The sequence below is a fragment of the Loxodonta africana genome, chromosome 8, assembly GCF_030014295.1.
Source record: "Loxodonta africana isolate mLoxAfr1 chromosome 8, mLoxAfr1.hap2, whole genome shotgun sequence".
Taxonomy (NCBI): Eukaryota; Metazoa; Chordata; class Mammalia; order Proboscidea; family Elephantidae; genus Loxodonta; species Loxodonta africana.
Window position 1 is genome coordinate 111812293 of NC_087349.1, and position 16034 is coordinate 111828326.

Below are 16034 nucleotides of genomic sequence, written 5' to 3' on the forward strand. Positions count from 1 at the left end.
AGGAACCATCCCATCATAAGCCCCCCTCTGCCTGTGTAAACACACCTAGGATTGGCATTGTTATTCTTTTCTAAAGAATTCTAAAACACCTCTTTTAGGATTACCTTCACATCTAGTTAATAAGCCTTATGAGAACTTGGAGTCTCTGGGTAGTGTAAACAGTTAATATGCTACGCTACTAACTGAAAGGTTAGCAGTTCGAGTCTACCCAGAGGCTTCTTGGAAGAAAGGCCTGGTGATCTACTTCTGAAAAATTAGCACTGAAAACCCTATAGAGCACAATTCTACTCAGACACCTTGGGGTCATCCTGAGTCAGAATCAACAGCTACGGGTTGACTGGTCCCCCCATGAACTGTGATTGACCACACACCCTGAACTCTTGGATTGGAAATCTGTGTTCCAGCACCAATCCCATGCCCTCATGCCTGGGCACTTGCCCAGCAGCAGAGACGTGCAGGTGGCATCACACTGTGGGCCATGAATCCCAGTCCCCACAGAGGTCCGGTGGTCTGCAGTACATCCCAACTCATGGGCAAAAACCAGACTCAGGGTCCAGGCACCTGCCCAGGGCACAGCCAATAATCTGCTCTGCTGGGATTTGAATCCAGGTCCCTGGGACCTGAAACGGACATACCCTTTCTTAGTGTACCATGCTGTTTATAATGTAAATAGGTAGGGGGAAAGTGTGATTTCATTGATGCACTTGTTCAGTGACATGAAGAGAGGGAAGGCAGGCGAGGACAGGCAGGCAGCAGGGACCTGGCCTTCCTGGCCCCTGTGGGCAGCTGTGCTGGGGAGAGCTCTGAGTGGAGTGGGCAGTCCTGACTTAGAGGCTGCAGGTACATGGCAGCCGGCCACCACCCAAGGTGTGACCGGAGATCAGGAAACTATCGGTAGAAAATTTTTAGGGTTGTCTTCATCCATAGGCAGTGTTTCTTCTCCACATTTGCCCTCTAATTAAGAGTCTTGCAACAAAAGCTGGGAAGGAAGCAAGAGGAGAGAGGTTATTGTTAAAAGGCATTCACTCCATTACTTGTGCATTGGTGCTTCTCCAGTCAGTCCCTCTTCTGTGCTCTGTGCTTTCCTTCTGAGCTCTTGTGTGAACTGTGTATTCTTTTAACATTTTTGTTCTTTGTTTCTTTTATTGTTGGGGATCTCGAATAAGCCAGCCTCTGAAAGGGTTTTCCCCTGGGGTGCTTGCTCGGTTTTGTTAATTGTGTATTGTTTGTCTCCTGTCCAGTTAACATCACGATGGGATTGGGTACGACTGCAATGTCAATTTGCTGTCAGCATGTGTGACTTCAGAGGTGTCTCTGGACCCTATCATTTTAGACATCTGGTGACTACTTATTGGAGGAATGATTTTGAAACAGAAATAATCAAACCTACAACAAAACATAGTCTTTATTTCCTGGACTAACATAAACAATACTTAGACATAAGATGCTTAGATCTTAAAGTGTCTTCAAGTTTAAAATTTATTTTTGCAATAAAAAAATAATCCTGGTACGTAGTTGGCCTGGAACTATGCGTTTCTGACCTTGAACTCAGCATTAGAAAGCAGTTTCAGTGATCTTAGAGAACTCAGAAGCTCAGTAAGAAAAAAAATAAATAACTTCATACTAACTTAATGTATCTGTCTCTAAATAGCCAGAGAGATGTCTAGAATCGTTACATTGTTCTTCATTATTAATATTAATGTCCAAGGGAATTGGGCCTTTACTAAAACCAAAAACCAAACCCATTGCAGTTGAGTCGATTCTGACTCATAGTGACCCTACAGGACAGAGTAGAGCTTCATAGGGTTTCTAGGGAGCAGCTGGTGGATTCAAACTGCTGACCTTTTGGTTAGCAGCCATAGCTCTAACCACTGCACCACCAGCGCTCCAGGCCTTTGCTAGCGAGTTGCAACTCTGTGCATCTCCAAGCTTCTGCTGCCATAAACCACTGTTAGCACATGGGCCCTACACCCTCAACCAAGGATACTAGTTTTTGATTCTTTCTCGTTTTACTTAAAGACTGACTTCCAAGATCATGTCTTTGTCAGACTGTCTCACATATAAAAATTAAAGGAGAGCCAGATGCTGAGGAGTCATGTCATTAATATTTTAGACCAAAATTCCAAATGTAAAAGATTTGGAATCTTTTAAAAGAAGTTCCCAAACCAGTATTGTTTACTTATAAGTTTGTCTACATTTCTAAATAGTCTAATTATTTTTTTTAAAGAATTCATTTTAAAACAACTGTAATTAAACAAGGAGTCAAGACTAGAAATAATCACATTCACAGTTCCATTAGTCTAAATTTTTAAATGTCTGTCTATAGACTCATCTAGGATAAAAATAAAAGAAGCTAATGAATAAAGTACCCATTTTCAAGGTAGAGGGAGTTTGCTCTCCATCACAAATATGCACTATGGCTCCTTCAAGTTAAAATTTTTCCAGAGGAAGCTGTTGCCTTTGAGTGAATGTCTTCCTTTATTCTTAACACCCTCAATTCCAAATTCCAGAGTAATCAGACAAACTGTTCCATTTGTTAGGTGGTCTGAGCTGACGTGTCTTTGCTGTGTTTTATCCAGTGAGTCTGCCCCTGGGGCCCAGTAGCAATTGCATGGTGGACGGTGGCCCGCTGGCACTGTCCGAGGCCGAGGAGACTGCATCTGTGGGCAGCTGCTTTGCATCGGAGGACACGACTGAAGACTCGGGAGTGATGAGCTCCCCTTCAGACATCATCTCCCTGGATTCACAGCATGACAGTGTGAAGTCCAAAGACAAGTGGACCACAGACCAGGAAGACTGCAGTGACCAGGATCTAACAGGAACCCCAGAAATGGGCCCCCAAAGGAGCCCCTCATGGGAGAGGAACGGCTCTGGGCACTTGCATCAAAGGTGAGTCATGTGACAGCTGAAAAGTGCAGTCACTCACATATCTGACATCCCAGGCTTAAAAGAGGTAAGACTTCTGTCGTATTCAGACTGTTCTGTCTTTCATTTCAATCCAGTTACTCTTCCTTAAGAGTCTACTATGTGCCAGACAGAAGCCACCACTGCCCTCCTAAGTGTGGAGTTTATTATCCACGTGCATGTTCCCGTGTTTGTAGATATGCAGATATTTATAAATAATACATATTGTTTTGTTTAATTTTGTATTTCATATACACTCTCGGGATACTTTTTACTCAACATTGTGTTTTTGAGATGTATCCATGATGACATATGTGTTGTTAATTCCAGTTACTTATCCATTTTTCTATTAATGGAATCCTTAGGTGGCACAAATAGTTAAGCATTTAGCTACTAAGTGAGAGGTTGGAGATTCAAGTCCACCCAGAGGTATCTCAGAACAAAGCCTGGTAATCTACTTCCGAAAGGTCACAGCCATTAAAAACTCTATGGAGCACACCCTACTCTGATACACATGGGGCCGCCATGAGTTGGAATCGACTTGGTGGCAACTGGTAGGTTGTTCTAGCTTTTCACCGTTGGAAACAATGAGCAGGTTGTATATGTCTCTCCGTTTTCATGTAGAGTTTTCTAGAAGAGGGATTATGAGGCCATTAGATGGGTTCATCTTCAACTTTATAGAATACTCACAAATTGCTCTCCAAAATGGTTGCCCAGTTTATACGCCTCCAGCAGTCTGTGATGCCCTATAAGTCACATCTCTACCAGTACTAGGCATCAGTAAACATCTTAATTTTTGCCAGTCAAAGAAGTGTCAAATGACGTCTCATTCTGGCTTTAATTAACAATTCTTTGATCAGTAAGGCTCAGTGTCTTGTCTATCTTGGCATATGTTTGTTAACAATTTGGTTTTCCTGTTTATGATTTGTGTTTTCATTAGCCTATGCCCATTTTGGAAACCCTGGTGGCATAGTGGTTAACCAAAGGATGGGCAGTTCAAATCTGCCAGGTGCTCCTTGGGAACTCTACGGGGCAGTTCTACTCTGTCCTGTAGGGTCGCTATGAGTTGGAATTGACTCGACAGCACTGGGTTTGGTTTTTGGGTTTTTTTGCCCATTTTCTTTTAAATTGGTTTTTTTTACCTTATTTTTAATTATTAATTGTCCTTTGTCAGTTATTTCTACACACACAGTCTCCTGGACTGTGGCTTGATTTTAGCTTTGTTTTCTTTTCTACAGAAGTTGTTTTGTTTTATACAGAAGTTGCCTTTTAATTTTAACGATGGATTCATTCTTTTTATCTTGAATATGTACGATCATTGCATATGTAAGAGCTCCTGTCTATACACTAAAGTACTAAATATAGTCTGAATTTCTTGTAAGTGTTGTTTTCTCACATTTGGACTTTAAGTCTACCTGGAATTTATTTTTGGGTGCAGTGTGAAGAAGGAATCTATTTTTCCCTCTGATTTCTCGTTCCACTTTGGTCATATATCAAGTTTCCATAGATGTATTTGTCTGTTTCCAGCATGCTGTTCCATTAGCACTGATTTATTTCTCTATCTCTGCACCAACACCATGCTGTCTTAATTCTTTCTTCATTCTTATGAGGGAAGGCACACTAATTCTCTGCAGCCCATCAAATTTTTTCACCTTTAAGTTAATTTCAAAAAGTAATCACACAAACATTATAGGAACATTAATAGAAATAAATCAAAATGACAAAAAATTTATTAATAAGTCAATCACCAAATGAATGAATGCTTTTATATTTTTCAGATCTTCCTCTAGACCTTGCCCATATAAACACACCAAGGTTTCTCTGGTTAATGTAATTGTAGTGTCAACAATATTTCATTTTGATTTATTTTTTATTTAAGGATTTATCATAACCTTTTGTCCATGTTCCTAAAAAATATATATATACTTCCTAAAAATTTTAAGTAGTTAGAAAATATGGCCTTGGTGATAGAAATGACACCGGAGATTGCATGACAGAATTTTTGAACACCAACCACTTATTCATTGCAAATGCCTTTTTTCAACAACATAAGAGCTGGGCTGCTAACCAAAAAGTTCGCAGTTCAAATCCGCCAGCCACTCCTTGGAAACCCTATGAGGGCAGTTCTGCTTGTCCTATAGGGTCATTATGAGTCAGAATCAGCTCAGGAGCAACAGGTTTACACACGTGGACCTCACCAGATGGAAAACAAGAGAATAAAATCAACTGCATCTGTAGAAAGAAGCAATGGAGAAGCTCAATATCATCAGTCAGAACAAGGCCAGGGGCCAACTGCAGAATGGACCATCAGTTACTCACATGCAAATTCAGGATGAAGCTGAAGAAAATTAAAACAAGTCCACAAGAGCCAAGATATAACCTTGAGTATATCCCACCTGAATTTGGAGACCATCTCAAGAATAGATTTGACACACGGAACACTAATAACCAAAGACCAGACAAATGGTGGGATGACATCAAGGACATCATATATGACGGAAGCAAAAGGCCATTCAAAAGACAGAAAAGAAAGGAAAGAACAAAATGAATGTCCAAAGAGACTCTGAAACTTACTCTTGAACATAGAGTAGCTAAAGTATATGGAAGAAATAATGAAGTAAAAGAGCTGAACAGAAGACTTCAAAGGGTAGCTGGAGAAGACAAAGTAAAGTAGTATAATGAAGTGTGCAAAGACCTGGAGTTAGAAAACCAAAAGGAAAGAACACCCTCAGCATTTCTCAAGCTGAAAGAACTGAAGAAAAATTCAAGCCTCAATTTGCAATTTCGGAAGATTCTGTGGGAAAAATATTGAATGACTGATTCAGGAAGCATCAAAAGAAGATGGAAGGAATACACAGAGCCACTGTAACAAAAAGAATTGGTTGACATTCACTCATTTCAGGAGGTAGCATATGATCAAGAACCATTGGTATTCAAAGAAGAAGTCCAAGCTGCATTGAAGGCATTGGCGAAAAACAAGGCCCCAAGAATTGATGGAATAACAACTGAGATGTTCCAACAAACAGATGCAACACTGGAAGTACTCACTTTTCTATGCCAAGAAATTTTGAAGACAGCTACCTGGCCAATCATCTGGAAGAGATCCACGTGTGTACCCAATCCAAAGAAAGGTGATACAACAGAATACAGAAATTATCAAACAGTACCATTAATATCACACACAAGTAAAATTTTGCTGAAATTCATTCAAAAGTGGTTGCAGCTGTACATTGACAGAACTGCCAGAAATTCAAGTCAGTTTCAGAAGAGGATGTGGAACCAGAGATATCATTGCTGATGTCAGATGGATCTTAGTTGAAAGTAGAAAATACCAGAAGGATGTGTACCTGTGTTTTATTGACTATGCAAAGACGTTCAACTGTGTGGATTATAACAAATTATGGATAACATTGCAAAGAATAGGAATTCTGGAATACTTAATTGTCCTCATGAGGAACCTGTACTTAGACCAAGAGGCAGTCGTTTAAACAGAACAAGGGAATACTAAGTGGTATAAAATCAGGAAAGGTGCGTGTCAGGGTTGTAGCCTCTCACCATATGTATTCAGTCTATATGCTGAGGAAATAATCTGAGAAGCTAGACTATATGAAGAAGAATGCAGCATCAGGACTGAAGGAAAACTCGTTAACAACCTGCAATATGCAGATGACACAACCTTGCTTGCTGAAAGCGAAGAGGACTTGAAGCACTTACTGATGAAGATCAAAGACCACAGCCATAGTTTGGATTACACCTCAACATAAAGAAAGCAAAAATCCTCACAACTAGACCAATAAGCAACATCTTGACAAACGGTGAAAAGGTTAAAGTTGTCAAGAATTTCATCTTACTTGGATCCACAATCAACACCCATGGAAGCAGCAGTCAAGAAATCAAAAGACGCATTGCATTGGGCAAATCTGCTGCAGAAGACCTCTTTAAAGTGGTTGCAGCCCACTTTAAAGTGTTGAAAAGCAAAGATGTCATTTTGAGGACTAGGGTGCGCCAGACCTAAGCCTTGGTTTCTTCAGTCGCCTCATATGTATGTGAAAGCTGGACACTGAATAAGGAAGACTGAAGAATAATTGATGCCTTTGAATTACAGTTTTTGGCGAAGAATATTGAATATACCATGGATGGCAAGACTTTGTCTCACGTACTTTGGACATGTTATCAGGAGGGACCAGTCCCTGGAGATGGACATCATGCTTGGTAAGATAAAAGGTCAGTGAAAAAGAGGAAGACCCTGGATAAGACGGATTGACACAGTGGCTGCAACAATGGGCTCAAACATAGCAACGATTGTGAGGATGACACAGGACCAGGTGGTGTTTCATTCTGTTGTATATATAGGGTCACTACGAGGCAAAAGTGATTTGACGCCACCTCCACCTAACAACAACAAAAATTTTAATGTGTAGTTCTTTAATCCTAAGGACAATACCAAGGCCAGGTTTACATTACATTAAAGAGCAAATTAGAAGGCAGAAATTGGTCCATTTCTCCTCTGTTTCATGCAAGATGTGTTTGAAGAGATTGGCCTGTGTTGTTTGTATCTATTGAGAGCAGAGCAAAATTACAGAGTTTTCTTCTTAGTCCATTTAACATAAATAGCTTTCTGCAGTAATTTTCAGGTCTGTTTTCTTAGTTTACACGGGGTTACATGTTTGATCTCTTCATCTGAATCTAGTCAGACATTTTTAACTCTGCATCCCTTAGGGATGCCTCTTGTAAGACTCATGGTGTGCTTTGCTGATGCTGACCACTAATATGAAATCTTACTGATCTCTAGTCAGATATGAGGGTTAATGTTGCTGTGGCCACACCCAGGTAATCTTTGAGTCTCTGGAACCTGACGCTTTATCCAAATTGTGATTTTCTGCCCTCACCTCTGTGATGCCACCAAACTTGAGAATACCACAGTGGGGAGGACCTAAAAGGAACTGGGGTAAAAGGGCCTGATGATCTTCTTCCAAAAATCAGCCAGTGAAAACCCTATGGATCACAACTGCCCAAGTCACAGCCAGTCATGAGGATAGCACAGGACCAGGCAGTGCTTTCAGTTAGGGACTGACTCAATGGCTGCTAACAACAACAAGATGGTGGAGTGAAAGGGAACCTGAAAGACCTACAATTTAATCCTACCACCACTAACTAGTTGTTTGGCCTTTGATAGTCCCCTTAACTTTGCCAAGCCTTTTGTTTCTCACCTGCACGGCACAGATAATGACACCTACCTAGCAGAGGTGTCAGGAGTCAGTAAATTTCCTAGTTATACAATACTGGGAATCATGGCCTAGCCAATTTGACAGATACTTGGGGAGAGGGGAACACAATTCAATCCATAATAGCAACTTATAATCAAGTTGAAATTGTATGAGAGCAAAACCCACCCGCGGTCCACAGGGGTATGGCCTGAGCCTTGGGCACCTGGCCAGAAGAAGCATATCAGAACCCTCCACAGCAACACAAATGGTCAGAGAATAACCACAGTCATTGACAGAAAGTGACAAAGGAGACCTTTTCTGACAGCACTCACACCCAGTGGAGGATGCGCAGAGCAAATAAATGCCTCCCAGAGTGTACTTACCCAGCCTATAGGGTTTCCCTTCCATTGTGCCCCTGGGGTATGTACCCCAAAACACTTTTGTAAAGTGGGGGTCATCTGAAGGAGGCAGTACCGCTGTTCTCAGTCCCTAATGTCTGGTCCCTGGATCCAGCCTCCTGGCTCCACCCTGAATGATTCCAATTCCTAGTTTATACAATAATCCCGAGGTGGCTGGTTGAGCTACCAGAAGGGGTGTTCATCCTGCATGAGGCAAACAATAGTGACCTGGCTAGGGCAATGAGGCCTCCCCATCTCCCTCCCATCCCCTTGTTGAGATTTACTGTTGAATGCCAGGCCTTATGGGCTCAGGCAAAGCAGAAGTTACTCTTTTCCATGACTGGCCAGACCAGGACTCTAGACTGGCGGTGGCTGCTGTGCAGTTGTGGCCATACTCAATAGTCCCGACACCCTCAGCTCACAGAGCCTCCATCAGTGACCAAACCAAAACCAAACCCATTACTGTTGAGCTGATTCTGCTATAGGGTCATGGCGACCCTACAGGACAGAACAGAAACTGCCCCATAGGGTTTCCAAGGAGTAGCTGGTGGATTTGAACTGCCAACCGTTTGGTTAGCAGCCGTAGCCCTTAACCACTATGCCACCAGGGCTCCCGTCAGTGACCAGTCACCCGTAAAATGGTGCTGGCGCCTAGCTGTCAGCTGTGTGAGAGGCCCTGTTCCTCAGTGATTCATTGGACACTTTGGCAACAATGTAACACTCTTTGTAAGCTAGAGACCTAAGTTTGTAAGGCCTACATAGTTACTTTCTGGTTTCCTTGGATATTTCCCTTTTCTCTGCACCGGACAAATGCCAAAGTCATTTAGACTTCTTTGAGAAGGATTGCCTGGGATCACACACTGACAAATTGGAGGCAAATGCAATTTCTTCAAGGCCTCCTGCCACCCATCTAAATGAGAGCCTGGCAGGCAGGTCTTAGCCAAAAGCCATCCTTCTTAAGATTTTCAGTCAAGTGGCAAAGTGAGGTGGCTGGGCCGTGCAGAGGCTCCTTCATTCCTGCTGCCTGAACTCCAGCTGCTTTACCAAGGGCAGGATTGGCCCGGCACCATCTGCTGCCACTGGAGCCAGGGTTTTAAACGGAAAAGCCTCAAGAATCAGTCCTGATCTTCTAAAAAGAGCAAGTGTGAATGCATGAAGATAATTGGAATATGCTTGGTGTGCTGTGATCTGAAAAAGATAGGTTTTCCATTAAGCCCTTTGATTGAATCCAGTTGTGATTTTTCACTGCAGTCTTTGCCCTCAATTCAAACCTGACCCTGTAAGCAAGACATCAAATTCCCACAGTCTTCCTCTGAACTTAGCACATTCTTGAAATAAACCCCTTAAGGGAGAATTCAGCCCAAGAACTAAGCTTGAATGGCATAAATGAGCACATGACAGTTGCTTCCTGGTTCTGGCAACACTGGGAAGTAGCATTGCAGGGAAGAGTCTTTAAACGTTATGCACAGCTCTGCACGGTGCTGAAATTTGCTTTAAGATCTTTTCCCAGGTGCATACTTCTTTTTCATATGAACCAGGCCCACATTCCTAATACTTAAGAACAACTGAATGTAAAGTGTAAAAATGCCATGGTCAGCCTGCCAGGGGCCTGATTTACCCATTGCTAGTAGCTGTTTGACCTTGTGCGAGTGACTTAAACTCCTGCGTAGATTTCCTTCTCAGTAAAATTGAGATAATGCAGTACCTCCCCCAACTTTCAATAAGTGGTATTATTATTATTACTATTAGCCTGAAAAAATATTGAATTTTGATTTGCTGGGGAATCATTGTAACCTGTACCTAGATCATCTGCCTCTTTAAACTGTTTATAATACTGTTCTTTGAAAAGAAATGATAGGTAGATAGATAGATAGGCAGACAGAAAGATAAACAGACAGATAAAACCTGTGAAAGCTGGAAACTGTATAAGGCAGAAGCCAGAAAAGGAAAACGCAAATATTTTCCCCTAAAATGAGTGATAGAAAAGTGGTAGAACTGCACCCTGCCAAAGGCAGAAAACTTGCAAGACCTGGAAAAACAAGGTAGTCCCATCGAGTTCCAGCTCTCACAGGTTGCAGTGTAGATAGATATATGGAAAGAGAGAAAACTGTTGCCTTTTCCTGTTTGGGGGGAGGAAATAATATTGTTTCTAAACCCTTGCCTTCCTAAAGCAGTCTTGCTGTCTCTAGGCAGTTTGTTTACCTGTTATGTAAATGTTATGGAACCCTCAGTTCTGGGTTCCTTTTGGGAACATCAGTTCTGCAGGATTACAGTAAGGAGTAAATGAAAGCGTGAATAAGGGGATCTCGGGCTTTGTTTTTTAAGCAGTAGAACCAAGCTGGAATCTTACGCAGAGCCATGGAAGGTGAAAAGTGTAGCTCATTCCAGTGAAAGTAGGCCCCTATAGCACCCCCACTCTCCCCCCAGCAACCCCTAAAGGTCTTCCTCAGCACCAGTTGTCAATGAGTAGCACAAATGATGGCTGCAGGAGTGCTTTGTGAGAAATTGAGTCCACTGCCTGCGGGACTTGTAGTGTTAAGTCATGTTACAGATCTGAGGCTGCACAGGTTGCTAGTAAAAGGGCTGACGAGGGGCCCAGGTCCTGGTTTCCACTCTATCTCACTAACTTCTAGAGCCCTGACACTTTGTAGCTACAGGATCTTTGTGACCGCAGGAGCATTCAAGGACATTTAACACCATCTAGAATCCTGAAGCCATTGAAATTCTGGAGTATCACAAAGAATATTGTCTGATATAGTGCTGAAAGATGAGCTCCTGAGGTTAGAAGTCACTCACAATACACAGTGGATCAAACAATGGACTCGAGCATACCAGCGATCACGAGGATGGTACAGGGCCAGCCAGGGTTTTGTTCTGTTTTGGGGTCACTGTGAGTCAGAACCAACTCCATGGCAACTAACAACTAACAGAGCCCTGAAACTTTGTAACTATAGTATCATTTAACAACATTTTAGGGGAACGGGGAGAGGGTTCTTGCTTATCTAGCACTGAGTTTCCATTTACAGTGATGGAAAAACGTCATTGATTAAGGGTAGGGTTGCACAGCTGATTAACGTAATTGCTGTCAGTAAGTTGTACACCTGTAAAAAGTTGAATTGGCAAAAGTTGTGTGATAGATGTATTTACAACAATAGCAAAAAAAGGAGCAGCTGTTGAGACTGCTTGTGTACAACCAAAAACCTCATGAGATTTTGTTTAGAGGTTTAGGGTCATGGTTTCATGGGAAATCTCAGTTAATTGACCTATTAATGTGTTTAGTAGTGCCTGAGGTCTTAAAAGTTTGCAAATGACCATCCACAGTACAACAATTGGTCTACATTCACCTGGAGCAACAGAGAAAGAAGGAAGTCAGGAATAGCAGGAGGAAATTAAATGTATGGCTAATTGTTTCTATGAACAGCTTTCACCTTTGCCATGAGACCAGAAGAACTGCATGGTGCCCAGCTGTCATTGCTGAACATTTTGATCAAAGATTGTATAGAAGAATTCTGATCAAAAGGGGGGAAATGTAGAACAGAATTTAGAATTTTCATGGAATCCAGACTTTTCATAGCCATGGAAGTTGAATAAAGCCCTGAAACTATTGCTCTGAGATAAACTTTAAACCAAAAATATCTCCTTGAAGTCTTCTTAAAACCAAACAACAGCTTAACTAGTAAAGAATGTCTGCTGTTAGCATTGTGCTCTTTTAAGATCTATATGGGAACAAAGTGACAACAGCAACTTGAAAGATTAGATAGGAAACATGGGGACAGTGAGTTTATATTAATGGGGGAGGAACAACTCAAAAAGGGTGAAGATGGTTATAAAACTTGGAAGAATATAATCTGTGTCACTGAATTGTACCTGTAGAAATTGTTTAATTGGTGTATGTTCTGCTGTGTATATTCTCAACAACGACACAAATAAAATAGATTATTAAAAATAAATACAAAACATTTTAAAACTTTGTAGAATTTGATAGGAAAAAAACTCTGTTCTCTAATAGAAACAACCTGAGGTTGTGCGGGTCTCAGCCCAGAGGCTCACATTCCATGGCTGCGATCTCACTCAGCAGGCAAGAAGTGCACTCGAGCAAGGCAATCCTTACCCCAGAAGGGGCACCTGTTGCCGTCTTAGCCCTGAACAGGGCATAAGAGGAGAGGTCTCATAAGGTGCAGGGAGTCCAGGCAGCCTCGGGACAACTTACTGACTGCAGCAGATGACCAGAGAGGCCCATGGCTATGAGGCGTAGTAGAAAGAACACTGAGTGGAAAGTCATCAGACATGAGCTGTCATCCTGGTAGGCATGCTTGGGTCCCTGTGACAGGGACAGTCATTTCCTTTCTCTGGGCACTGATTTCTGCATGAGATCATGCCCTTCCAGCTCTGTAGGCTGTGAACATGGGGAGGCAGGCAGGCAGAAGCTGTCAGTGGTACTAGTCTCTTTCTTACTGTCCCCCAATGACAAAGCAGAGAATACACTATCTCTTACCAGGGCTGTGAAGAATCCTCTAGCCTCAAATACTGCAACCATGCTGAAAGGAGCAGGGAGCTGATGCCCACCTACTGAGCCTCAAGGATGAGCTAAGCCCTTAAATGGCTGACTTATTTAATCCTTGAAAAAGAAAGAATCCATAAGAAAGCTACTAGAGCTAATAATTAATCCAGTCAAGTTTCAGGGTGCAAGATCAACTCACAAAAATCAGTTGTATCTATACACCATCAAAGACCAAGCTAAAAACGAAATTAAGAAAACAATTCCATTTGCAATAGCATCTAAAACAATAAAATACCTAGGAATAAATTTAACCAGGGAAGTGAAAGACTTAAACACTGACATCTGTAAAACCTTGCTGAAAGAAATTAAGGAAGACCTAAATAAATAGAAAAGCATCCTGGATTGGGAGACTGAATATTATTAAGATGTCAGTACTACCCAAAGCGATCTACACATTCAATGTAATATCTATCAAGATTCCAACAGCTTTTTTGCAGAAATGGAAAACTCAATCCTCAAGTTCATACGGGATTTCAAGAGGCCCCAAGTAGCCTGCCAGAAGAATGAACAAATCTGTCTTGGAAGAAGTACAACCAGAATGCTCCTTAGAAGCAAGGATGGCGAGACTGCGACTTACATACTTTGGACGTGTTGTCAGGAGGGATCAGTCCCTGGAGGAGAACATCATGCTCGGCAGAGTACAGGGTCAGCGGAAAAGAGGAAGACCCTCAACGAGGTGGATTGACACAGTGGCTGCAACAATGGGCTCAAGCATAACAACGATTGTAAGGATGGCTCAAGACCGGGCAGTGTTTTGTTCTGTTGTGCATGGGGTCGCTATGAGTTGGAACCAACTTGATGGCACCTAATAACAACAACCAAGTAGCCACAATACTCTTGAAGAATAAGAACAATGTAGGACGCATACTTTCCAACTCCAAAACGTACTTTACAGCTACAGTAAACAAAAGAGAGTTTGGTAATGGCAGAAGGATAGACATGTGGATTAATAGAATAGAATTGAGAGCCCCCCAAAAAATTCATGCATCTATACAAGGGTGCCAGGTCCATTCAATGGGGAAAAATAATCTCTTCAACAAATGGTGCTGGGGCAACTGGATTTCCACATCCAGTAGAGGTAGTGGTAGGGTCCTACCTCCCACCATGTAAAAATTAGCTCAAAATGAGTCAATGGCCCAGATAGTAAGAACTAAAACCATAAAACTCCTTGAGGAAAACATAGGGGTAAAGCTCCAGGATCTTGTTGTTAATGATATGTTCTTAGGTACGTCACCAAAAGCACGAGCAAGAAAAGAAAGAATACGTATATTATACCTCATCAAAATTAAGAACTTTTGTTCATCAAAGGACTTTATTAAGAAGTAAATAGACAGTCTACAACAACAGCAGGATGGCTATTACCTAGAAAAACAGAAAATAATGAGTGTTGACAAACATGCAGAGAAATTAAAACCTTCATGCACTGCTAGTGGGTATGTAAAATGTTGCAAGTGCTGTGAAAAACAGTTTGGTGGTTCCTCAAAAAGTTAAACATAGAATTATCATTTGATCCAGCAATTCCACTCCTAGATATATACCTAAAATACTTGAAAGTAGGAACTCAAATACTTCTACATCAATGTTCATTGCAGCATTATTCACACTAGCCAAAATATGGAAACAACCAAAGTGTCCGTTAACAGATGAACAGATAAACAAAATGTGGTATATATATAAACGGAATATAAAAAACCCCAAAATCCATTGTCGATGAGTCAATTCTGACTCATAGCGACCCTATAGGACAAAGTAGACCTGCCCCATAGGGTTTCCAAGGAAAGGGTGGTAGACCAAACGGCCAACCTTCTGGTTAGCAGCCAGGCACTTAACTACTGCACCACCACCAGGGCTTCCAATGGAATGTACTCTGCCATAAAAAAGAAAATGAAGTCCTGATAAATATGCCACAATATGAAAGAACCTGGAAAACATTAGGCTGAGTGAAATACGTCAGTCACAGAAGGACAAATACTATATGATCCTTCTTATATGAAATATGTAGAATAGGCAAATGTATAGAGATCAGTTTTTATACTGGTTACCAGGGAGAAGGGAGAAATGGGGAGTTAATGCTTAAAAGGTACTGAGCTTCTGTTTAGGGTGATGAAAAACTTTTGGAAATAGACAGCAAGAATGGTTGAACAACGTGGTGAATGTAATTGTCACTGAATCTTATACTTAAAAATGGTTAAAATGACAATTTTGCCACAATAAAATTAAAAAAAAAAAAAAAACTCTCTAGTACAGTAGCCACAAGCCACGTGCAACTACTGAGCATTTGCAAAGTGGTGACTCCAATTTGAGATGTAAGTGTAAAATACCCACCTTCAAGGACTTCGTATGAAAAAAAGAATGTAAAATATTTTATGCAAATTCCATATTGAAGTGATAATATTTTGTGTGACATAACTGGGTTAAACAAAGTATATTAGCTAAAAAAAAGTATATTATCAAATTAAAGTTAATTTCACCTATCTCCTTTTCCTTTTTTTAGTATGGCTACTAGAAAATTTTAAATTACATATGTGGAGGCAGGACCAAGATGGTGGCATAGTCAGATGCTTTCTGTGGTCCCTTTTATAACAAAGACCCACAAAAACAAGTGAATAGATATGTGACAATCTGATTATCAAAGGCAAAGTTGAGAAATCGAACTGAGCAGCAGGAGGAGGGAGAAATCATTTAGAAGCAGTGAGTAGTTGCCAGACCTGACGTGGTGGGAACTGGAGCCCTGCAGGCCAGTTCCGCTGGAGCAAGCACAGTGAGGCAAGCAGTGGTGTTCAGGATGCATTTTCCACATCAGGAGAGACCGAGCAGCAGAGAGCCTACTCACACCTCCAGAATCAGCAAAAGTGCTCATTTGGCAAAAGATCAGTACATGTGTTTAACCTAAAGCATGGATCAAAAAATACCCCTTTGGGAAAAAGCTCTCTCCCACTTACCTGTTCCCTTCCCACTCTGCAC

The 16034-nt window shown here is 41.5% G+C and overlaps 1 protein-coding gene across 3 annotated transcripts in view; it reads left to right on the forward strand.

Moving 5' to 3' along the window:
* Positions 1 to 16034, forward strand: part of COBL (cordon-bleu WH2 repeat protein) — a 370310-nt gene that overhangs the window by 319711 nt on the left and 34565 nt on the right. For all 3 annotated transcript variants that reach the window (XM_064290208.1, XM_023544235.2, XM_023544236.2), the window contains one exon: positions 2580 to 2889. In XM_064290208.1, the coding sequence (XP_064146278.1) occupies positions 2580 to 2889 (310 nt within the window). The remainder of the gene's footprint in view (positions 1 to 2579; positions 2890 to 16034) is intronic.